We start from the raw sequence: 26,109 nt of genomic DNA, 5'->3' as shown, positions 1-26,109 counted from the left end.
TCATCGATAAAACTCTAGCCAATGTGAGGGTTTCGAGGCGGACCCCTCCTCGCATGGATGAATCAGATTCTCCATAACCCTCTTTACCAACTAAAGTTTTTACACCCAACTTAAAGAACACCTCATGACCAGGGTAAGATATTATGTTATGTAAATTTCATTTAGTATCATTTGAGGTTGAAATATTTTAATTCTTTTTATTAATTTTTCCCCTCAGTTTAAACATTCATACAAATATTTTTTTTTAATTTTTGATAAATGAATTTTATATAAGAATTATCGTTATAAAACTAATATGAATGAAGCTAAAATGCTTTAATTCAATTATTGAATGTAAATATATTGCAAAGAACGTCAATAATTTTTATATTAATTATAAATGTTGAATTCATAAATTTTTAAATTGTACATAGAAGACCATTAATAAGAGCTTAATTTTTTTCGTAACTTTCACAGAGCAACATTTACACTAACTTTGAAAGATAAAAAAGAAAATTTTGGAGATTATTTTTATAATTTTCATATAATTTCATAATGTTTCGTAACTTTTCTCCTACATTGATAAATGAATAAGAATTATCGTTATAAGAATTATCGTTATAAAACTGATATGAATGACATTAAAATGCTTTAATGCAATTATTGAATGTAAATATATTGGAAAGAACGTCAAAAATTTTAATATTAATTATAAATGTTGAATTCATAAATTTTTAAATTGTACATAGAAGACCATTAATAAGAGCTTTATTTTTTCGTAACTTGCACTGAGCAACATTTACATTAACTTTGAAAGATAAAAACGAAAATTTTGGAGATTAGTTTAATAATTTTCATAATGTTTCGTAACTTTCCTCCTACATTGATAAATGAATTTTATATAAGAATTATCGTTATAAAACTAATATGAATGACGCTAAAATGCTTTTATGCAATTATTGAATGTTAATATATTAGATAGAACGTCAATAGTTTTAATATTAGTCATAAATGTTAAATTTTTAAATTGTACATAAACGGCCATTAATGCACTAACTTTGAAAGATAGAAACGAAAATTTTAGAGGTTATTTTTATAATTTTCATAATGCTTCGTAACTGTCATCCTACATTGATAAATGAATTTTATATAAGAATTATCGTTATAAAACTAATATGAATGACGCTAAAATGCTTTTATGCAATTATTGAATGTTAATATATTAGATAGAACGTCAATAGTTTTAATATTAGTCATAAATGTTAAATTTTTAAATTGTACATAAACGGCCATTAATGCACTAACTTTGAAAGATAAAAACGAAAATTTTGGAGATTAGTTTAATAATTTTCATAATGTTTCGTAACTTTCCTCCTACATTGATAAATGAATTTTATATAAGAATTATCGTTATAAAACTAATATGAATGACGCTAAAATGCTTTTATGCAATTATTGAATGTTAATATATTAGATAGAACGTCAATAGTTTTAATATTAGTCATAAATGTTAAATTTTTAAATTGTACATAAACGGCCATTAATGCACTAACTTTGAAAGATAGAAACGAAAATTTTAGAGGTTATTTTTATAATTTTCATAATGCTTCGTAACTGTCATCCTACAATTATACAATTAAATGCATTTTCTTATTTATAATAAATGAATTTTATAATAAGAGCTATTAGAACAATCATCATTATAAAAAAAATATATAAATGAAGTTGAAATCTTTTATTTGCATTTATTGGATATAATTCAATTGAAAACAGTCTCAATTTCTATAATTAAATTATGAGTATTAAATTTCATAAGTTTTGTTCTAAAAGTAATAGAACTTTCATAAGGTATTTTAATTCTAACATTGAGAGATGTAAATGAAAGTTCCGTAGAATATTTTTAAGCTTTTCTAAATTTCTAAAGACTTTTATCTTTCAGTTAACATTAAAATAAATATCTGTTTTAAATTTTAAAAAGATATTTGAGAACAAATCTTCGTAATGGAAAACGTATTTTATAGTTAAAGAAAATTTAAGACAATATTCTCACTGTATTATTTTCCACTCAATAATAATCTATTTTTATGATATACTTATAGGATAAATTTATATTTATCAACTTGTTATTAAGGTATTATTTCATTTTTAAAAAAGGAATATTCTTAAAAAGAAATGGAATTGAAATATTATAGATAGTGCATGCTGTTTATTAAAGCAATAAAATTTACAAATGTAATGCAGATATTTAAGATAAACTGCTTTTTCATCATCTATTGATAAAAATTCTAAAAAATAAGTTCAGTAAATATAGAATTCTAAAAATGTTATCACTATGGAAAAACTCGTTTATATTACATCGCTATAAAGCTAATTATATAGATTAATTTATTAGATTAAGTTAATATTAGTAAGGAAGTTAGTTTGGACATTTATTACAAATTTGTCAAAAAACCATACTTAACAAAATTTTAACTCATGAAGTAATTTTTTAACAATAATTTTTATGTTTACCTTTCATTTAGGTTTTTTAGTTTTTCAATAATTATTTTTTTAAAGCTTGTTTTCGTCCTCACTAGCCTCACTACATGAGACTGGTGTGGACAAACTTGATAACTCAGTAAGTAGACATTCATTAAAAATCAAAAAGTTACATTTACAGCAAAATTGAACTTAATTTCAATCTACATCTTATTGGTGAAAAATATTGCCATATTTTAATTAAAATACTAACTTGTAGAGTGTTTCGCTAATAATTTAAAGTGAGTTTCACTATACTAAGAAAGACTTTCTGAACGCAAATCAATGCATTTGAAAACCATTGCTTAATTTGATTTATTTGAAAAATATTTCCAAGTTTGTATGTTATTTAATCGAACAATTTGATATGTTAACTGAAAATTTTTATTGAGATACAGTGCTGAAAGCTCTACCAATTACTGGCAATTTAAGTTTGTTATTTCTGCTTTTGAGATTTGAGAAATGTGTTTTCATTTTTTATTTACTTGTTTATTTTTGTGAAGAGAAAAAAAGAAAATCTGTGATTAGAAGAAATAAGTTCATCTTTTTTTCTCAAGAATTGAGCACCATATCTTTAAAACGTGTGACTTTTGCTTGCTGCTCTTTTCTGAGATGCGTTTTAAGTAGCTTATTACTGCTGCCTTGACCAGCATAGAATCAATTTTAAGTTGTATTAATATTAATAACCAGCTTAAGTTGATGATTAAATGGTCCACATGAACAGCACAACACGGAATACGTGGCTTAACGATATTTCCTTCACAGGAATAAGGCAAACAACTCCCAAAAGAGAAGACGAAAAAGTAAGAAAAAAAGTAAATATATATATTAAAAACTTTTTTTTCCTTATTTCGTCTATATTGCATCCATTTAACAAACATAATAAAACGTGTTCCTTAAATTTTCTTAGAACCGTTAAAAAGCAGATAAGTGTTTCGTAGTAAATTCCTTACTTGAGATTGAAACCAAAATTTATAAAAGGATGTCATTCAACAAAATTATTCTAATTTAGGAAATAAATAGCATCAAATGTGTTACATTTGTGATCAATTCATATTTCTTTAATTTAAAATTGAATGGGTCCAGTGTGAACACATCCATACTAGCCCCCCCCCCACCATGCGTCGACATTAGTCCCAATGATATGTGTTTGTTTAGGCTTAATGTTGGCCAACTGAAACTACACAAAGCAAAAGTTAACATCAAAGTGTGTAAAAAGTAGCATCCTTTATAACATTTTATTACCTTTTAAAATAAATAAAAATATTCCTGAAATAAAATAAATAAATAAAACCTACTTTTACAAATTTCTATTATTCTTAGTGTGATTATTTAACTGCACTGGGTATCAATATCTCTCAGAGGAAATTTAACCACTAAATGAAACGGTTATTAAAGATAACCACTCTATCACTGTCCACTCCATCTTTCTCTCTCCTACAATTTACAGTGCATTTGACGAATTTTGTGTTATTAATATTAGCTCACTAGTTCAGTTTAGTTAAACTTAATATCAAAGGAAATAGATTTTTAGTTTAGTTAAACTCTTTTTCTATAGTTTAGTCAGTTTAGTTTAGTTTATCATTGGTCAGTATTTTCAGTTACGTACACTCTAAATAACTTATGATTGGATCTTCACGTTCTAGGACTCAAACTTCAGAGTTTGAGGGAGATACCTTAAATATGCTAATCAATTAGAGCAGACGATATTTTAAGTCACGAAATCAGACACAAAAACGTACTATCTCTGAATAGACTTATAATTTTTTCCATGGATTTAAAAATAGAGGGGTTAGCCGCAATCTGGAAAATATGGTTACCATAGTTTGGTCGGGAGAGTGATCTAAAATTTGGAACGCTTAATGTTAATTAAGCGTTTAAAAAATTTATTTTAGTAAAAATTTATTATTTTATTTAGTCACAGTCGAAAAAATTTTGTACTATAAGGAATGCAATTTTTTACATCATTTTAAAGTAGGTAATTTTACATTGAAACATACAAAGTTTTTGTTTTCTCAGGAACTATTAGATCAATTTCTCTTAAATTTTGTAATTTGCCATGTAAAATTAGCCACTTTAAAATAATGTAAAAAATTGCATACCTTAGAATTCAAAAATTTTTCGACGATAATTAATTAATAAAAATAATAAAAAATAATGAAAAATAATAAATATTTACTAAAACGCATTTTTTGCACGGGATTATCTTTAGATAAACAAATTTTATAATCGTGTACAAAGATTTTCGATTCGCTTTAAAAATTCTCGAGATATGCCGAAGTATACAAAAAGTAAAATTAACATTAAGGGGCCCAAACTTAGGATCATTCTCCTGACCAAACTATGGGGATCATCTCTAACCGGATTAGTAAACCCCTATATTTTGGGGGTCAGAAATTCACCCTCGAAAAAAAAGGTATGTTTATTCAGAGAAAGAACGTTTTCGTGTCTTATTTTGTAACTTAAAATATCGTCTGCACTAATTAATTAGTATATTTGAGGTTATCCCCTCGAACCATTAAGATTGAGTCCATGAACGTGAAGATCCGGACATTAAATCAAATTTTACGCAGGGTGGTCCGTTTTTTTTATCACTGTATTTGCAGCCTCCGGTTCATATACGGGAGTGTATAAAAATATTTTTTACTTAAAAATAGTAATATAAGAATAATAATATAAATTTCAAAAGGCTAATTTCACATGGCAAATTACAAAATTTAAGCGAAATCGGTCTAATAGTTCCTGAGAAATCAAAAGTCAAAAAAGTCGTATGTTTAGTAGTAATATAAAAATAGTCATAAGAATATTTTCAGGCCAGTTTAGTTTTGTCCACCCTTTTCTCGAGAAGTCATTCTTATTATCTATTTATAGAATTCCAATATCAAAAAAAGTAGAAGATATACTCATTAAGGGTTACATATTAATATTTAAGCAAGGAAAAAGCACTATCGATGCCCAATTGCTATCGACTGAAAACATTAAAATTTGTTTGATTGCCATGGCAGATGGAGAAGAGTTGTTGGACTTATCTTCGAAACAACTCTATGTTACCTATGTCATTAGAGCATTAATGCGTATTTTTGAACTTTATTTTTGAAAATGATTCTAAAAAATATGCAGCAACGGTAGAGATTACGAAAAATTCCCTGGAATATGCACAGTTTGATGTGAAAAGTTACGTTTAGTAAAATGGAATATTTTTCTAATTCTGCAACTTTGCTCTTCCAAAAAACAAGTAAACAAAGTTAAAACAACGAAAAAATGGGGAAACACACGAATAATATTCCATAAGCCAGGCATTCGTATGTTAGTTAGTTCACGTAATGTTATTTGTGACTTTTCATGGTTTTATTTATCTTCTTTTTTTAATACGTCAACATAAAATTAACTATTCCTTAATTGGATAAAGAAGGTATATTTGCTCACACCTGTACACCATGAGGTCATTTAATATGCTGGAAAAAAATTTAAATAGAGAAATATTTTTGTTCATCTGAATCACAGAAAGTTGGAATCAATGTGTTAAATTTATTCCAGCATTTTCAACACTGCAACAAATTTTAATATAAAACAAACGCAAATATTGAACTAAAATTTCAGGCTAATTAATTTATAACTTCGTGAATAATAAGTGTTTAAATTAACTGCCAATGATTCGGTCTTAATTGTAATATTATCAGAAAATTTAATATGACAATATTATTAATCTATTTTAATCCCTTTTTTACACGAATTAGCTTTTCCAACAAAAAAGTGAACAATTTACATCATATCGTGTCTTCTTGATATATTCTGTTTTTCAGGTTTGATTTTAGCTTTCCTTTCACCAATTTAATCTTTGACGCCGTCTTGCTATATATTTCGAATGATGTCTGTGTAAAATTTTTCAATTCAATTTGTTTTCGCCCTTAACCTAGCAGGCGTCTGATTGTTTCAAAAAGCTTTTTCTAAATCGATGAAGATAAAACAGAGAAGCACTTCAATATTTGCTACATGATTCGATTAGTTTTTTTAATTATTGAAATCTATTTGTTCTTCATCGAGTGAAATACTTTTCCTAATCTGATGATCTGATAGGAGACTGATAACAGGATTATGGATGTATGTTTTGGGGAATATCGCATTTCTTCTTTTTTGTACGAAAAAGAAAAACCTGTTATAAATTATTCCAAGATTAATTAATAAATAATTTTCTCCTCATCTATTTCTTAATTGGGTATACTTGTTTACAAAGTGTGGTTGACGTAGGTGAAACTTTTATGGATTTGGAGAAAGACTTCTCCGAAAGTCCGATCAACACTTTTTTGTTGGTAACCGTGGCAAAAAAACAAAAACAAAAAAACAACAACGTGGATTAGTCTCATCCAATTATCACATGAATAACGTGGGAATCTAATAGAAAGTACCCAATTAGTCTTTAAAAATGGAAAGTAGCTAATGGTATTTGTCAACACGTCAGCTGATGAGTTAAGCCATTACTTGTAATATTCAATTCTCTCCTTCACCTCTTATGATTTGGGACTATATTAACTATAGGCTGTATTAAAGAAAATTTAAATCATTCATTTACTTATGTTAATCAAACAAAAAAACAGAAATTAAACGATTGTATCCAAAAACACTTAGTTTTAAGTCCAAAATCTCTCACACAACATTAAAAAAAAAACCTCTCAATTAAAATTCAAAAGAAAATACAACTGTTGAAATAATCATTCGACAATTATTATACACACGTTGAACTCTGTATAATATTTTTCGGAAAAAGACAGTGGTCACAAAATCAAAAGAAAACAACAGGTTAATACGTAGATGTTATGGCACCCTCTGGCAGATATGCAAGTTTTACATATTGGAAAAAAGGCAGTATATAAGTTCTTTTTAGCAATTGTTCAGCTGCGCTGTTTTTTGACCTCAAAAGATTTTCTTCGAGAGATTCGGCTCTATGTATAAATACACTCCTCAGAGCCTTTCAGATGTGCTCGATTAGGTTAGAATCTGGAGACCTGGCTGAAAAACCCAGCCAGCAATGACTTTTACTTTCCAGAAAATCGTCAGCTCGATTTGATTTATGTGGTTGCTCATTGTTGCACATCAAAAATAAATCACGTTCAACTGCTCCACTAAGATGCAAGCATAGGGTTCTGAGATTTTGTCCCTATATTACTCAAAACAAAATACCTTTCAGAAAGACATGGTAGGAAGTGCCATTACTCAAGAAGCCTACATAGACCATCAAACCTTCACTGTTGTAATGGTTGATTACTTGGATATTTCAGGATAGATAGTTCCAATGGCTCATACTTTTATATGGAGAGAACTAGGGATTCACTTACACTACGACTACTGCAATGTCTGAGAAATTGTCCAATAGGTCAGTGAAGGTTTAATGGACTACTTGAATGATTTCACACACCTCTATGTTTTTTTGAGCAAGGCACATTGTCTGGCTTTAGGTGAAGGTTAAAATTCTTGCATGCAGAAATGCAGTTGACCCTGATTCTATTCAATCAACAGCAACATACACTCACATTGAGTTTATAGTTGATGATTACCTGGAGAGTGAAAGTATTGACCGGATGTATTAGACAACCAGGTTTTTTTTCTTTTAATGTGTATAACCGTCGTTGAACAGCCGACCCAATTTTGAGATTTACGACTACTAATGTTCAACTTCATAGCCTTGTAATTTTGAACCCAATCCAGAAGACAAGGGAACTCCTGGATCAAATATTGGGAGAAACTTTGTCTTCGTAGAGGACTTTTTTGATGAAACAAACCCGCATTTGCGTTACATGGAGAGAAAGACCAAGAGAACTTCCCACGGTTAGCCTGACGGCAAGGAGACTCTAACCCATGATCCGTCTAAGATATTTCACGTCAACACTGTGGTCGGTGCAAGCCGGATGCGGAATTCGTACAGATCAGCCATCGCCGGGATCGAACCCCGGGTCACCTCATTGGAGGCGAACACTCTATCCCCTTAGCCATCGCGGCTCAGACAACCAGGTTTACAGACTTCAACCCAATATAGCACATTTGAGAGGCTCTAGGGCAGGGGTGGCGAACCTTTATACACCAACGTGCCATTTTCTCTAAAAAATTGCTTAATGAGGTCATAGACGTGCCGTCAAATAATTATTGGGAAAATAACAATACTAAATACTATCAACTCAAAACTCTTTATTTACATTGGAAATTTTTTTTTTTGCAATATCTCAGTTATACGCGTAATTCAACTTTCAAGTAACATCAGTGTGACTTCTGTTGTTGCAGATTAGATGACAAATAACTTATATTAGGTTGCAAGATGTTAGTTTAAGCAGGACTGTTGATTTTTTTGCTAGTTATTTATTGTTAGCTTGTTTTTTATGGTTATTAATGGTCTTTTTAGCATTAATTTTTAATTTTTTTATTAATATTGTTTAATATTTTGTTTATTTTTCGTGAATTTTAATTTAATTGTTACATATGCTTCGAAGTGTAACAACAATTGTGATCGGTGGAGTGCCCAAAATATTGTGTCGCGTGCCATAAATGGCACGCGTGCCATTGGTTCGCCATCCCTGCTCTAGGGTAAGCAATTGGATCTTGATATCCCTCGCTGAAAACAATCTAGGGCCAGATAACAGAGATAAAAATGTGAACAATTGCAGTAGAAACTTAAACTGCCACATTTCCGATATGAAATTACGTTGTAAGACCACCAGTATAGTTGTAAGATAAGGCCATTTTTTACTCAATTCTTATGATCACTACCTTCGATTGCAACGAGTGTTATACAAGATCATGCATATGTATTATAACTGCTGACTGGCCATTTGTATTACATTACATCAACTTAAGCACATAATTAAAACTTGCTCCCCAGTTCCATTGATAATAGACCAAATCTAAAATTTCCTTAAATTCTGAACAGTAATGTAGATAAATACTGTAAAAAAATGTGTTTAAAAAAATTTAATATTAAGGGTAAGTTATTTATTGTATTTGTGTGTTATAAGTAATAATTAATCTTTATGAAAAGATCGTGTTTTTATTTATCCCTTACGTTTTAAGTTCCATCTTAAATTTTCTTTATTATTACTTATTAAAATTCATACAACTATTTTAAGAACTATTTTTACCCAACTATTTTTACAGAATAAATTTTCAGCAAAAGGTCTCACAAACTTTAAGTAAATCATGCTAAAAACATCAATTTCTATTTTTCTGATTATCGTTGAAATGCAGAATTTATTTGTTATATAGCTTTATTCTCAAATTAAGAAGAAAATCTTTCGTTCTCAGAACGGAAGAACAGTGACAATAAACTTTTAATGGGTCATGTTCATACAAAATCAAGTTTTATTATTCTAATTAGATTTGAAATTTATAATGTATTTTCTACCTTCATAAATAATAAAATCTTTCACTTATATAACAAGAGAATCAATAAGCTTTCTTAATTAGAACTAAATAAAAAAGAAAACCGTAATTCATGTTTCAGTATGTTTGAAGTCCATCATCATTACATGCATTATGAATATTCTTACTTAGCATGCATGCCCTACGTTAAACAAGGCGTTTGTGAACAATCCATCTCCAAGCCTAACTAGATTCAGAAATCACAACGAGAACAAATCAGTTATCGGTTTTCTGTTGGTAAGAAACAAAAAATTAGAATTTTGCCTCGAAATAGCTAATCTTTCGCGTAAAATGTGGTCACGCTTACTTGACCGTAACTCTCAGAACCACTGGTCAGGAGACGCACATTTTTTTTCCTGATCCTGAAGTCCAGTTTTGTGTAATTTATCGAACTCGCTCCACTGAACCGCTCAAACGAGCTCTAGACTTTTTCATTACGAGTAATGAGATTGGTTGGACAATCCAACCCCATTTGCAATAGCCCTCCTTCCAATCTTTCTTATTAGTTTTTTTTTTCCAAGCAAAGTCTATAAATAATTAAAAAGATGTTGATTCAAGGTTATGCAACGTGGCTCAGCATTACAGGCTAATCCACTATTGGATGATGTCCAACTAGTACTGAACTACATCACTTGCCAATTATCAATCAATTAATTGATATAATATTATGATTGTTAATGGCAACAAGATATTAAATAATGTGAGAAATTATGATTTCTTGCGATTTTGATTCCTTCTGCTGTATAAGAATTTCAATCAAATTAAAACAGACAATCAACGCGTACTCTTCGCTCAAAAAAAAAAAAAAAAAAAAAAGACAATACGCTTTTTCAAATAGCTTGCGAGCTCAACAAAAAGATGCTAAATAGCATCATGCATCAATGATTGATCATTGATGCATGATTAGTAATCAAGTATGTGAAGTTGCGTCGGCTTATCTCTAAACCGATTTCTTTTACTTCGTACTCACTATATATTTTTCTACATTATTATGCAATTTTAAATTTCAAAGTCTTTTAATTTTTGTACACCAAAACAAAATCTAACGTTCAGTTTAACACACAATACAGAGTTAACACAGTTTAACACACACACACACACACACACACACACACACACAAAAAAACGTTAGTTTAATAAAGATATTGAAGAAACTGGCCACTAGATGGCGTAGCAAATTTTTTTTATGTTGGTTCTTTTCTGAAGAGACTAAATGTCTAGATGGTGGTGCTTGTAATATTGTATCTGTGCTACATTAGTTTTTGTGCTTGCTTTGTATAAAAATAGAAATAAATAAATTTTGAGATGCTAATTGGTCGTGATTATTTTAAGAATTCATACATCTTTACAATGCAATAATTTTTCACAGATAATTTCTCGAGTTTGATTGGTGCAAAATCTTACGCGAATCAGTCAAAAGACGAAAGAACCTGCAAACTTTTCATAAAGGTTGTAGTTTTCTGAAAATAATAATGGAAGATTTCAGTTAGATCTCACCTTTTAATAAATGGAAGATGGAAGTTACTTTAAAGTTTCACAAGAATAGTAACAAACTGCGCGTATATTATTGATTCAGCATAACATTTATATACAATGTTAGAAAAAAAAACACCTTAAGTAATTTTTGATTGGATTTTCGTGTATTAGAACTCAATCTTAATGGTTCAGGGGAATTTTAAGGAAATTTTACGTTACAAAATCAGACACAAAAACATACTTTTACTGAATATACATATCTATTTTCCAACAAATTCGGATTCCATACTCTCAAAAAACAGTTGCAATCTGGGAAATAAGGTCCCAAAAGTTTGGTCAGAAGACCGATCCAAAGTTCGGACCGCTCAATATTAATTTTACTTTTTGCATGATTTACCATACCTAGAGAATTTTTTAAGCAAATGGAAGAAATTTTATGCACGCATATACAAAATTTGTTTATCCAACGATAATTCCATGCAAAAAATAATTTTTAATAATTATTCATCATTATTTTTTTATTATTATTTTATTTAATAACAGTCGAAAAATTTTGAATTGTAAGATTTATAAGCTTTTACATTTAAAGAATGTAGTTTTATATAGCAAAATATAAAATTTGAACAACATCGGTCGAATAGTTCCTGAGAAATAAAATTTTAAATGTACGACTTTTTAAAGACTAGATTTCTCAGAAACTATTCAACCGATTTCGTTCAAATTTTGTATATTTCCGTTTAAAATTGCATTTTTTAAAATGAAAATGCATTTTTTAAATTATCTCTCACAATTCAATATTTTTTCAATTATTATTAAAATAATAAAAAATAATAAGTAATTATTAAAAAAAAAATTTCGTGGAATCTTTAGATAAACAGATTCTATCTAAAGATTCAGTAAAAAAATTTTCGACTCGCTTAGAAGTTCTCGAGATATAACGAAATATACGAGAAGTAAAACCAACAATAAGAGTTCCAATTTTCCGATTACTCTCCTGATCAGACTATTGGAACTAAATTTTCCAGATTGCGGCTACCTTCCCCTCATATTTTGGGAGTCAGAAATCCAAATCCTTCAACAAAATAAATAAATATATAAATAAAATAAACAATTAAATAAATAAAAGGTTTGTTTTATCCGAGAAAGTAGGTTTCTGTGTCTGATTTCGTAACTTAAAATATAGTCTGCCACAGATTTAAGACCATAGGTTCAAACTAATAATGTTAAACTCTAATACGTGAAAATCTGATCATTAGATCAGACGTTATTCAGTGTGTCACGTTTTTTTTAATTTTTTATCCCTTCTTTCTTTTTTCTCCTCTTTTTTTGCGAGCTGTGAATTTAGGATTTAGAAATCTGAATATCATTTATTTTACTAAATCTCATTCATTAGGAAAAAAAGAAAAAAAAAAAAAAACAAGATGAGGAAATAAAAAGAAAAAATAATGTTTTAACAAGATTGCAAAAAGTAACTTTTCTAAGGTAAGCTTGCAAACCCAAGATACGTATTTGTCCGAATACCATTGATATTAATTTACATGAGTAGTGCTTATAAGCTCATTGGAAAAGACGGGCAAAGAGGCACTCTAGATGAATATTTATTCGATCAATTATCAAAATTATTAAAAATATATATACTAATAGTAATTACGACGGACTAGTCTAAAGACTTTTTAGATACTTTCCTTTCGACTAATTCCTGTTTTAAAAATATTTTATTAACGCAAAATGTTAATTAAATAAAGAAAACCTCCAAAGTGGCTACTTATGTCAACCAGATTCAATTAAATGAACACACGCTGGTTAATTTCCATGTTAAGGTAGCTAAGTATACAATTGAGTAAAAATATCAATTTAATCAACTTTAAAATAACATCCGTTGCAAATAATTTTTAAGTCACGCATTATTTTTAATAATTTTGACGAAATAATATAAATTAGGATGCCTTATAGACGGCATGTCAAAAAATGAGTGCACATAGGGAGTAACTCATATTTCCCTTCTTCAAACTTAATGCATTCTTCAAGCATGGATTCTAATATTTAAAATTTGTAAATCTTTCAAATGCGTATTATTTAGCTGTAATAAACAGTTGTCCCATGACTATAAAATCATAACAAGCGAGGAAAATAAATTGTCTTTGAAAATGTAAAGATGCAGCAACCTTTCCATAGCTATAGATGAACTGACAATATTTAGAACGTCAGTTTGAAATAGACACGGTATGCTTACAACCAGATAAAGTGGACTCAACTTTGACCACTTTTCCCATATATTGGTATAAACAATCAGTATCATGATTTTTCTTAGGGAGTAATTTGCGTTTTGATATTTTTAGATTCAATGAAAAAGGAAAAAGAAAATGGACTGGAGTAAAGAAATACAACTTTATTTATCAGCAATATTTATAATATTCATTCATTCTGTGGTAAGTACCCATTGAAAGTCTATATTCACACAAGACTTGATTCTCGACATAGAATTTTTTTTTTAACAGGTTACTTTTCTCGTTGCCATCCTGGGAAAAAAGAACCTTAACTTTAGCGAATTTTATTTAATAGCACGAACATATTTTCAAAAGTGAAAAAAAGCATATTGTTTCTTTTTATTATTTGTATGCTTCATATGAAAAATGAATACAATAATATCGGAATAAACAACGCGTGATGGGCTTAACTGTTTCCTTTTATTTGCATATATTTACCTCAACTTTTGTTAATCTTCGAATTAAGGAAAGGAGTTCAACCTGTTCTGTTACGTAGCTAGCTGTAATTTGTCTATGGAAAGAACTCCTTCTCCACAAAGTTTAAGACTCTCTGCTGTTATGGAAATAGAGGGAAGCTTCTCTCTCCCTTGATTCCTTATCTCTCACCGTCCAGAGCTAAAACATGTCTTAAATATTGACCAAACACCCCTACCTGAAATTGTTACGCCTCGTAACCATAGTCACCGCCACTGCTTCAGACGAATGGTGAGAGGAGCTCTTTCCATAGACAGACTATATGCTTGTTCGTGTTTGTATAAAGCCCTAGTTAACATCGAGCCCATTTCAAAACCGGTATTTGTTTAGAATAGGAACAAATTTAATACAAATATTTACGCTTTAGTTGTAATTTAATAGTGAAATTTGCTACGTCATAAATTGAAAAGATCTCGGGTTGTTTATTGGGATTCTTGTATGAATCACCGGAAGCGAATTAATGAAAATGAATTCGAAGCGAGAGTTTCACACAATTTATTTTACCCTCGCATAAAAAAATTCACTTTTAAAGTAGTTTTTTTTTTATTTGTTGAAGAAGATACGTTTCTGTGTCTGATTTTTCTATTTAAATTGTCGTCGACACTTTTAAAAATTAAAATTTTTTACAAATGTTGAGACCATCTAATTATTTGCAGCACATCTTAGAACAAAAGTTATTCAGGGAGTTTCGATTTGCTTCCGCTCGACTACATTAGCTTCCCAACCAAGGTTTTTTTACTATTATTATTTCATTTTTAATTAATTATTTATTCATTTTTAAGGTTTTTAAAGGATGCTGGTCACCTTATCCTTTACGATAAAATGGCCAGCGTCCTCAAAAAATTAAATAACTAGCAGTATAATTTCTAAAAGAACATTCTAAAAACTTACCTCGTTACCAATTTAAAAAAATTATTTCTGTTAAGGAATTCCTGTGGGGGAACTCTATTCTAAGAATATTATTTTGAAAAGATAAAGCAGTTAGCGGTAATGTTCGCATATAAGTTTTAATAACAGTTTTTTTTTAATTTCTTGAGGGCGCTGGTCAGTTTACGAAAAAAAAATTTTGAGCACTAAAAAAAAGTTCACTTAGAAACTGCTAAAGATTGACAATTTAATTTTTATTTGAAAAATAATAATTTCTCTGTTTACTGTCTAGATACATTAAGCGTGCAGAGAAATTTCAATGTTTATTCACTTTAATAAAAATGGAAAAACCTATGCTTTTGTGTGATATTCTACAATTGGAACTTAATGCCTCCATAAAATCATTTCGAAATTTATAATACGTTAACACTCACGCTTTTAATTTTGTAAATGGTGCTCTCATTGCTAATTCTTACGTTTCAGTGTGATTAGATTGTCTATATCTTCTAACAGGTAGCTCCTACACCACTGGCTTATGTGCGAACAAGTGGAAAGCGAGAAAAGGGATTAGGAATCCATCGGATACCAGAAAGAGTAGAAGTTGCAGCCTGCATGGGAAGATGTCAACAAACCCCATCATGCATCTGTGCCAGGTTTGTGAACACAAATTATAGTGTAGCTTATTAAAATAAGAAGTACCATTTAAGAGATTTAGTTGAATATTCTTTTCAAAAATAAAGTTTATTGAGTCCAAAATGAAAAAAAAAGTTTAACTTTGTGCTGTAGGAATAAAGTTACACAACACGAAAGGGTTGAAATAATGTCACAAAAAAGGAACACAATTGTTTCAGTTCTATAATAAAAAGCCTTATATATTTTATTAGAAGTTTTAGTCCATAATTTTTTAGACACTTCTATCAAATTAAAAAAAACTTTTCAATTGTTTATTTTTGAAATATTTGAGTGCAGATTACTCTAGAAAACAATTTTTTTATTCTCTTGCATGAGATTTTTTTTAATCAGCTTTTAGATACTTTCGTATCACTGATTTCAAAATCAGCAATCGGTTTCTACTTCCAAGCTACAAATTTTTTAAATTGCATTTTTAATCTATTTTTTGTCGAAATGTTCAAATAAGGAAGGTTTTTTTTTATAACAGGGGATCACACAAGTGTGGGAGTTAAGGCACATTATCAGGATTAAAATTGCATAGAAACCTATTATAATTTCCCTATTATGAACTGTTTCTTTGTGCGCTTCTGAACAGGTCATAATAGCGAAGAGCCCCTAGCCGCGTATATGGTTTCATATGCAATTTTAATCAATGATGTGCCTAACTCCTCTTAGAAGTTAATCGCAATATTTATACGACCCCTTGTAATACAAAACATTTTTTAATTTGTACATTTCGACAAAAAAAATAAGACTAAAAATTAAATTTATTTTCAAAAAAATGTAGCTTCAGGAGCAAATCTAATTCTAAATTTGAAATCCCAAATCTCCCATCTCAAGTGAAATTCCAAGTCTCCACAATAGGCAAGATATAGTGCTTGCGTAAATGCAACAAAAAATTTATAATCCAGTGTTACTTGCATGAATACTGTAACATAAAACTTTTCATTAGCAGTTACTCATAAGACAGAAAATGTAGAAAAATAAAGAAAATTAAAAAAATTTCAGTAGTGAAAAATTGCAGCAGTTGATTATTAATAATCTTATTTCATTAATATTCACACAGTATTTTTAAACAGAGAAAACTTTTAAAGTTATTGATTCTGTAGCTCTATAAATAATTTAAACAATTATATTACAGAATTTCCAACACAGGAAGTGGCGTCTGTGAAGTTTTTACCAACCAGAGTAATCCTAATATTCTAAATCCTGATGGTTTTGTCTACTATGCAGCCGTAAGTCTTCTAATTGACTTAATATATTAAACAAAAATTAAAAAATAAATTATTACCCCTATTCGCTGCCACTCACCAACCCCGATGATTGGTTCACAATTACTGTTTTTTTTCCCCGTAAGAAAAAGCAGTTTTTTTTCTACGAAAGTTTAAATTATTCATTTAAACTATATGTACTAAATAGAATTCTGATTGCTTACGCTTGGGCCTCACTTCCCGCGATCAAACATTTCCCTTATGATTCTATTAAGATCTATCAGTGAATATAAATAATTTTGCTTAGTAATCATTTTATTTTAGAATAACATTTAGAATTGAAGGTATATTGTTATAAGAAATTTGATGAATTCGCAATCCTAATTTAGTATTTCTACTTACCAGATCGGCAGATGTATTAACTACAATTTGCGCATGTATCATATTGTGCATGAAGCTGATTGTTAAGTTCTTAATCACTTAACGATTAATATTTATTAAACTAGACCACTCTCATATTTCATTTGTAAAAATGCACGATTATTTAGAGAAAATACATATTTGTGAGGCTCAGAGATTTAAAACAAACATTTCATATTATGATGATCATATCTAAATGAGCGAAAATCAAAATATTAGGTTAATAGTTATTAAAGTTGTTACTATCCCCTATTTTTAATACACTATATAGTTTCTATTTAAAATACGTTAATCCTTGAACTATTGAGGTCAATGCTTATAATACATAAAGAGTGAATCTGAAGTTTACTTGCTTTTTATGATTTAAAATTACCAAAACTAAAATATATTAAAAATTCATTAATTCTTTCGGCACCTTCATTTTCTGAAATGTAATTATTTTTTTTATTTTCAGGCTAAGTACAAGGAGACTTTGGAAACAGGTAAGTTTAAAAATTTAGCTTTACATTTGCTATCGAATCTTTTCACAAAACAAAATCAAACTTTAAGTTATTATTAATTTTGGTAATTTTTATCTGTTAATGATTTGTTGTTGTTGTAGTTCATTTACGTCGCACTAGAGCTGCACAAAGGGCAATTGGCGACGGTCTGGGAAACATCCCTGAGGATGATCCGACGAAATGCCATCACAATTTTGATCCTCTACAGAGAGGATGACACCCCTGCTTCGGTAACCCGACGACCTGCACACGAAGTCGAGCACTTTACGGTAAAACAGTTTAACGAGGACCAATACCACACACCCTCGGTCCCTACGCAAACTGATCCAAGTGGTCACTCACCCGTACACTGACCGCAGCCAGTGATGCTTGACTTCGGTGATCTGCTGGGAACCGTGTCTTAGCGATCAGCCCACTGCGGGATTTATCTGTGTTATTGAAAAGATAGTAACAATTACTTATTCCTACTTTACATAGTAAAACATTTTAAACAATTTAAATATCAAAACAATTTTTTAAACCGGATAATGTAACAATATTAATTTTCAAATATAAATAAGATTGATCACTTTTAGCTTGAAGAAATAAGGTACGTTACAGTGTATCAGGTCAAATTTTTTTTTTACAAATTCAGAATTTCAAGTCGATAAAAAAATATCACATTGATCGAATATTTACCTAAATATTTAGGCCTTTCGGTATAAGCTTTTAAAGTTTCATTTATTAGGGATATAAAAGTAAATTATAATAATTAATAAATGGTAAAAATTAAAATTAAATGGGAAAATACAAAATTCTAGAGAAATCTGTCGAATTTTGAAAATATCGACTTTTTTAAAATTAGATTTCTAATGAACTATTCGGCCGATTTCGCACAAATTTTATTTTTTGCAATGCATAATTACATTCCTCAAAATAAAATATATATATATACAATTCAAAAATTTTTCGACTTTTCTTTTAATAAAATAATTATAAAATATTTAAAATGTTTACTAAAATTACTTTTTATGGAATTATTTTTAAGTAAACGAATTTTATAGCTGTCTACAAAAACTTTTCATTTCGCTTAGAAAGTTCCGGAGATATGGCGAAATACACAAAAAGTAAAATTAACATTAAGGGGTCCAAACTTTGGATCGTTCTCCTGACCAAACTATTGGAACTATATTTTCCATATTTCCTTCTGTATTTTGGGAGTCAAAAATCTAAGTCCGTCAAAAAAAAATAAAAGAAAATGTATGTTTATTCGGAGAACATACGTTTTTGTCTCAGATTCCGTAACTTAAAATTTAGCCTGCTCTAATTAATTAGCAGACGCCAAATTAGCGGACAATTAAGACTGAGTCAGAAAACGTGAAGAAACTGATCCTTAAATCAAAAGTTATTCAAAATGAAATCCATTTCTTTATTTATTAAGTAACTAATTTATTTATTTATTTATGCACTCTATATGAAATGTATTATTCAAGAACTTTAGAATCTATATAAAAACCTTGATTTTCATTAATAAATACCCATGTCTATTTGTTTGTTCCTCAATGCTTAGGTTAAGCTTTAATGTTATATTCGAGTTAGATAAAGTTTTTGAAGTAGATTCCGGTAGACCTAAATGTCACATTTCATGCATAACTCTTTTTGCAATTAATTTGCATTTTTAAACTTGAAACCTAATATATTTGTATAACATTTAGGTTTTTAAAAAAGACTCGAAATTTAAAATTTTTCACCCAAGAAAATGAAACTTTAGGCCTATTCCAAGAGACCTAATTATTTTACAATTTGACTTAAAAAAAAAAACTTTTTTGTAAATATATGACCACAGAGGCAACTTTGAATATCAAAAATAAAATAAATTAAATAAAGGTTTTTCGTGATTCCTCTTAATACAGGGGTCTGCTTAGAAGAAGTTTGGGTCCGTTAACGGACCCTTCACAAAATAATTTATCTCTTATACGGCTCCTGCACAAATATGTTTATCTTCATTACTGTTTTGTCAATCGAATAAACCCTTCCCGGGGAGGGGGGGGGGGAGAAGAAAGACGGTTCGAAACGAACTAAGTTTTCCAAGTTTCTCTAAGTTTGAATTCCAAATGTAGTATTCTAAGAAAATATTTCTACTTTTACAAACATCGTATGCACATTCTTATTGATATTAAATGATTTTTTTTTGTAAATGAATAATTGATCAATTTATATTTATTTATAAAATTAATTAATAGAATATTATGCAAATAAAAATTAATTTCTGGCAATTTTTTAAATAAAATATTATAAATTTAAGAATTGATTAAATTTACTTATGTGTAACACATTAAAAGTGATACAAAACTAAGTTGTGTTATTTAAAATATGCCAAATGAAATTATTAAAAATGTGAGTGATTTTGTTTCCATTGTTCGTCCAAAATGAATATTCTGTGTTGAGCAGTATAAGCTAAATATTTGTATGTTGCATCTCTAATTTAGTAGCAGCAGTTGTTGAGCAGAATCTTCTATCTATTTACAATTTAAAAACTTCTACAAAAGGTTCTTAGCAATTTTTACAATAACAGGACCCTATTTTCACAAATTCACAAAAGCAGGACCCTGGTTTAAAGAATGTGACTTAACGCTTATTTTATATTCACAAATTATGAGTAGTTTTTTTCACAATTTTACAAAAACAGGACCTTTTACAAAATGTCTGGACACACCCCTGTAATGTATTATAGCAAACAGGTAAACGAAAATGGTAAAATCAAACTGCAAATGCTCTCTCTTCCTGTTGCTCTAGCCTCAAGATGTATGAGGCTCCAAGGTGTAAGGAATGTTCAGTTGATTCCAAATTTTCCTCTTTAACCTTCACCCTCAAGAGGTGCAAACAAGGACATTCGTTTCATAATACTGAAAATTTGGTTCACGATTTACATTCTTCCTTGCATTTATAATAAGAGAGCCAAGTTTAAAAGAAATAAAAAATTTAATAATTTGAAATTAAAAAAAATAACTAAAAGAGTGAAAGGAACTCTCGAAAAATTTTAAATATGACTTTTCCATCAGTTGATAATGAATAAAGTGAAGATAACATATATTGCATTTATACAGACTACTGAATATATTAAAATATTTAGTTAGATTGTTTTTATTTTCTTTCTCATTTATTTATTTATTTTATTTTAAAATTTCTAGGATCTAACGTAAATCTAATTAATAGCAAGTACAAACTGAGCTATTAACGTTTTGAAAGTTGCACAGCTTATCGATAAATATTATCATTAAATATAAATGATATGCATAGTTTAATTTCAACTCTTTATGCTAGATTGTGGAAGATTTGTTAGTTCTTTTTAATAAAATCTCGTACTTTTTAGAACTAAAATTTTTCTTATTTATTCTTTTCAATCTGTTGCTTCTAATTTTTTAAAAAATATTTTAATGAATCATTTTATTATTATGAAGGATAAAATAAATTAAACAAAATATTTAATTTATTTTTAAGCTGTAGGTGTTTATCTGAAATGAAATTACAGAATTTGAAATAGTTTAATTTTATTATGTTAGTATGAGTGTACTGTAACCCAGCGATATAGAGAAATAAATGGAAGTCATTATATATATTAGATTAAGATTTAGTAGGTGATATAGAATATTCGAAAAATAAAAAGGATTATGGGAAATAACAAAATGGTTCATTCTCTGAGCGAAGTGCCTTAGTTGAGTTAAATTAAAAATTGTTTAATAGCACAAGAGACGGTACGGGCTTCACTGCGCTAAATGTACTCTCCAAACTTATCAAACGATATGTAAGCAAGTATGACGAGGGGGAGGGGTTCGAGAAAAAGGAGGAGTGATCATAGAGATCACTGATCATCTTTCGTTGATACCCGTAAGCCTAATTTATTATAAGACCCCAGCCGACCTTTAAATTTTACAAATAATGTGTTTCGTTTCTTTCCTAAAGAACTGGAAACATGAACTTACATAATTTAATATGGGTTTAAATTTTCTTAGCATGATGTATCGTAAATATTTTATGTTATAAATCAATCAACAAATAAGATATATGGGCAGATCTCTAAAACCTTTAACTTTTGATAATAAAAAATAATAGGCACCCTATTTTTACACCTCCAGAATTGTTTGAAAATGTATAAAATATCGGAAAATAATCAGAAACATCGAAAACTTTGATGCCCTTATAAGTATAAACAAAAAATTTAAATTTTTGAACAAATTTTTTTAGGTTTATATACATTTCATTAAAAATCATAAAAACGGCAAAAGTATCATTTATTTAATAAACATATAAACTTATTGAAACTATTTTTCTTTTATTGAGCAATTTTTACTTTTTAATAATTTCATCCATATTTACCCTTTATTTTTCATCAAAAATTGTTAGTATCATAAATGAATTGAAAAATTTTAATATTAAGTCAAATTGTTATAAAATGTATAAAAAGGCTTACTTTAATTACTTTCAGTCAAAAAATATCTTCAATTAGTAAAACATAGGGAAAAAACTAAGTTCTGATATGTAAAATTCAATTAATTAATCCTGAGGTTACGGTTTGACAGGGTTACGGTCTGCACAACCTAGAGAATAGATCGAAAACTTTACTCAGATGCAACGCAATGCGATGCACACAACACAGAAAATAAATTAGGCTATGACAAACGTGTGATCAAAATTTTGATTGATTTTAACATTTACTTTTTAGATCTGCGTCTGATTACGGTCTTGACATCGTAACTGTAACCTCATCGAATGACAGTTTGTGATTATAAATCTAGAAAAATTAGTTCACAAATTTTAATTTTTTGTTTATACTTATAAGGGCATCAAAATTTTCGATGTTCACGATTATTTTCTGATATTTTATGCATTTTCAAACAATTCTGGAGGTGTAAAAATAGTGTGCCTATTATTTTTTTTTATTATCAAAAGTTAAAGGTTTTAGAGATCTGCCCATATATTTGGTACACGATAAAATTCTGTGTGGTCCCTGAAAGCTCAAAGTCTGCAGCCTTTGCACTTCCAAATCGAGCACTGGGCACTCGTATTTCCCCCGAAGGACTCAAATCAAGTTTAAGAAGTACTACAATATCATCCGACTTAGCACCATTTAAAAATGTCGCTTAGCGCCATGCAAGATTTGAGCAATATTATTATACAACACGTTCTGAAATTTCTAAAAGTGTATACAGAATATTTTTTCGAACTGCAAGTATTTAACTTCTCGTTCCTCGCCTTGGAAGATGCCGGAACTGCTGCCCATTTAACGTTACCCTGCGGGGCTCTGTGAACATGAGGTTCGGAGGCGAGCAACATTACCCACGCCATACTGTCCCAAATCCATTCATAGTGGGGGTCGCATACACACATAACTCAACAGTGGACCACGCACACAAAGAGAACCATCCATGCCCTGAGCGGGATTCAAACCTGTAAACATTGGTTTGGGAGTCAAACACGTTGACCGTTCGACAGCATGGTCGACGTATACAAAATACAAAAACTATTAAAATGCTTTTTTCATGACGTTGCTTCTAAATTAAGTAACAATATTAAATATCAGGTCAAATTGCATAATGTAAAACCTGCGTATTAGGTACTTCTGGTCTATTCCGTGATTCTAATTGCATCCTGTAGTCCTGCAGTGGACTGATAGTTAAGATACTGTTTTCGGCAGATCACCAAAGGCAAACATCACTGGCTGCGGTCAGTGTGCGGGTGGGTGACCACTTCGATTAACCTGCGGAAAAGATCGAGGGTGTGTGGTATTTGTCCTCGTTAAACTGTTATAGTGTTAAGTGCCCGAATTCGCGTGCAGGACGTCGAGCTACAGAAGCAGGGGTGCCACAACCTCTGCAGAGAATCAAAACTGTGAATCATTGTGTGCGAGAGGATGAAAATAAGTGAATTGTCTTCGGATCATCCTCAGGAATGTTTCCCAGACCGTTGCCAATAACCCATTGGGCAGTTCTAGTGCCACGTAAATTAGCCACTATTACTATTACCTAATCCTGTAAATATTTTGCGTTAGAATGTGAAACGGTGAAGACGCATGACGAAAAATTTGTTTTTTTTATCTGTTGCTTTTAGTCTTTTTCTTTCTTTCATCAAACATAAAGAAACTAATGAAATGTAGCATATATTTCAGAATCTGCTGATTTCAAACTAGAATATTATTTTCAGAGAGTCTGGCTTTAGCAAAGCCTTCCTATCAAAGCTCAACCTATCGATTAAAGAACGTGAAATATACAGCAGACAGGGCAAATGACGGAAACAGAAATGTCGAGGGCTTCCTTCAGCCATACTTTGCCCACACGATGGACGGATCTGATTCTGAACCCTGGCCATGGTGGCAAGTTGATATGGAAGAAGAATACGTCGTAACAGGAATTTACATTCTCAACCGAAGAAACTGGGGTAAAAATTTAACTACTCTAAATACGATTTAAAATTATAGTAACAAAAATAACTGAAATGTTTTCCAAAATTTATGAAATTGTTAGATCTATAAACATAGGAATGTACCGATGCTATGTGCCACTCTGAAAATGCCTCAAAAATAAGGATGCACTGAGCAAAATAAATAATTAAATATTAGGGAAGGAAATACTAAGAATATGTTAGGAAAGGCAATATTATAAAGACACTCTATTTAAAGGTTTAAATAGAGTGCCTTAATACAGAAGAGTGGTTATATACAAGTGACTATTTTTCATGGGGTAAGGAACTTTTCCATCGTCTCGGGGTCTGGAAAAAATTTTCTAGATCCCACATTGCAAGCTTATTTTAAAAAATCAAGAATTTTTAAGTTAAAACTCTTGAGCAAAATAATAGAGTATTGCAAGCTTATCTAAAAAAAATCAAGAATTTTTAAGTTTAAAAAAACTTTAATTTATGTTTTGAAAAGTCAATGATGATTTTAGCAAAAATCAAATTTAAAAATGTAATGTAATTATAATTAATAAAAACAGACAGAAGAGATTAGTTTACTAATATTTTATTTAATGATAAAATAACAATTTTTAAAATTTAAAGCATTACCATTTTTACGTAATGTTAAACTACTTAATTAAAAATAGCAAAATTTAAGATGTAAGCGAATTCGGTCAAATAATTACTAAGAAATAAAAACTGAATAAGACCTTTTTCATTTTTTGGAAACTTTTCAACCGATCTGGTTCAAATTTTAAATTTTGCAATTTAAAATTACATAGTTTAAAGAAATATTTTCATGTCTTAAAAATCAATATAGATTGCATCACTGTCAGCAAATGTCAAAATAATTTTAATTTCGCGAATTTTTTTGTTAATTGGTTAAGCGTAGTTGCTTTGCTTAAAATATAGTCACAATATGGATGACAATTTTTTTCTTCTTCATGATAACTGTTTTATTTTTCCCAAAACTATTGTCAGCAATTAATTATTACAAGTATAAGTTGACACTTAGTTACACGTGTAATAGCTTTCGCAGCAACTAATTATGTACTAAAAGAATCATTGAGGTGGCTTACCGATTTTAAGTTCAATAGCATGATGGTGGATGGAGGTCAGCAGTGTTCCTCTTGGTAACCCACTTTTCATTTCCCAAATAGATTTATTTCCAAGACAAGCTGGAACCCATAGATCTAAACATGGGTGAGCTTAAAACAGCGAGAGATAAGAACCCCGGACCTTCACGATGAAAGCTTAGTGCTTTAACCACCGTTTAGTATCAGTACGAAAACGACATGATTGATTGATTTTTGGAGCTCTATCCCCATCCTTCAATTCTAATAAAAACAGCTGCGTCCTTTTTGCTTTTCTTAAACGTACTTAACGTAAAAATGTTCTGAAATTCAAAACTAGTTACTTTTCTTAAATAAGTTGCTGATCACTATTTCATGTGATGAATATCATCATGGAATTTATGCATTGATTATAAAATAATATTAGCTTCTTTCTTTAAGCTTTCCGTTTACACGACATTCAAGTTCGAGTTGGAAACGTGAAACTGAACAAGAAATGGGATGACATTATTTTTGAGGAAAATTCATTGTGTGGTGAACACGTAGGAGGTGGGATAGGTGATGCCGTTGTCAGTAAGTTCATCTGCTTGCCATGTCCACTCCATGGTCGCTATATCAGTGTTCAGATAGTGAAATTCTGCGGTGATTGTCCTGAGAATGAAGCAAACGTTCTACAGTTAGCCGAGGTTGACGTTTATGGATTCAAGCATATTCCCTAGTGTTAACATCGATTTTTGTTGTTAAATTTCATTAAACTATACTGTATTTAAATAAAAGTTAACGAAAAGTAATGTTAAATAAAATTTTAATTTTAAAAAGG

General features: G+C 29.6%; 1 protein-coding gene across 1 annotated transcript; it reads left to right on the top strand.

Moving 5' to 3' along the window:
- LOC107447010 (uncharacterized) lies at nt 1-26,109 on the top strand. Its single transcript, XM_071178851.2, has 7 exons — nt 1-133; nt 13,716-13,805; nt 15,498-15,637; nt 16,798-16,891; nt 17,742-17,769; nt 23,968-24,201; nt 25,731-26,109. The coding sequence occupies exons 2-7, from the start codon at nt 13,740-13,742 to the stop codon at nt 26,006-26,008; spliced, it is 840 nt and encodes a 279-aa protein (XP_071034952.1). The 5' UTR covers nt 1-133; nt 13,716-13,739; the 3' UTR covers nt 26,009-26,109.

The sequence above is a fragment of the Parasteatoda tepidariorum genome, chromosome 3, assembly GCF_982258835.1.
Source record: "Parasteatoda tepidariorum strain Cologne lab strain chromosome 3, Ptep-v5.0, whole genome shotgun sequence".
NCBI lineage: Eukaryota > Metazoa > Arthropoda > Arachnida > Araneae > Theridiidae > Parasteatoda > Parasteatoda tepidariorum.
The sequence above is the reverse complement of the archived record's forward strand: the minus strand, read 5'-3'. Positions and strand labels throughout refer to the sequence as shown.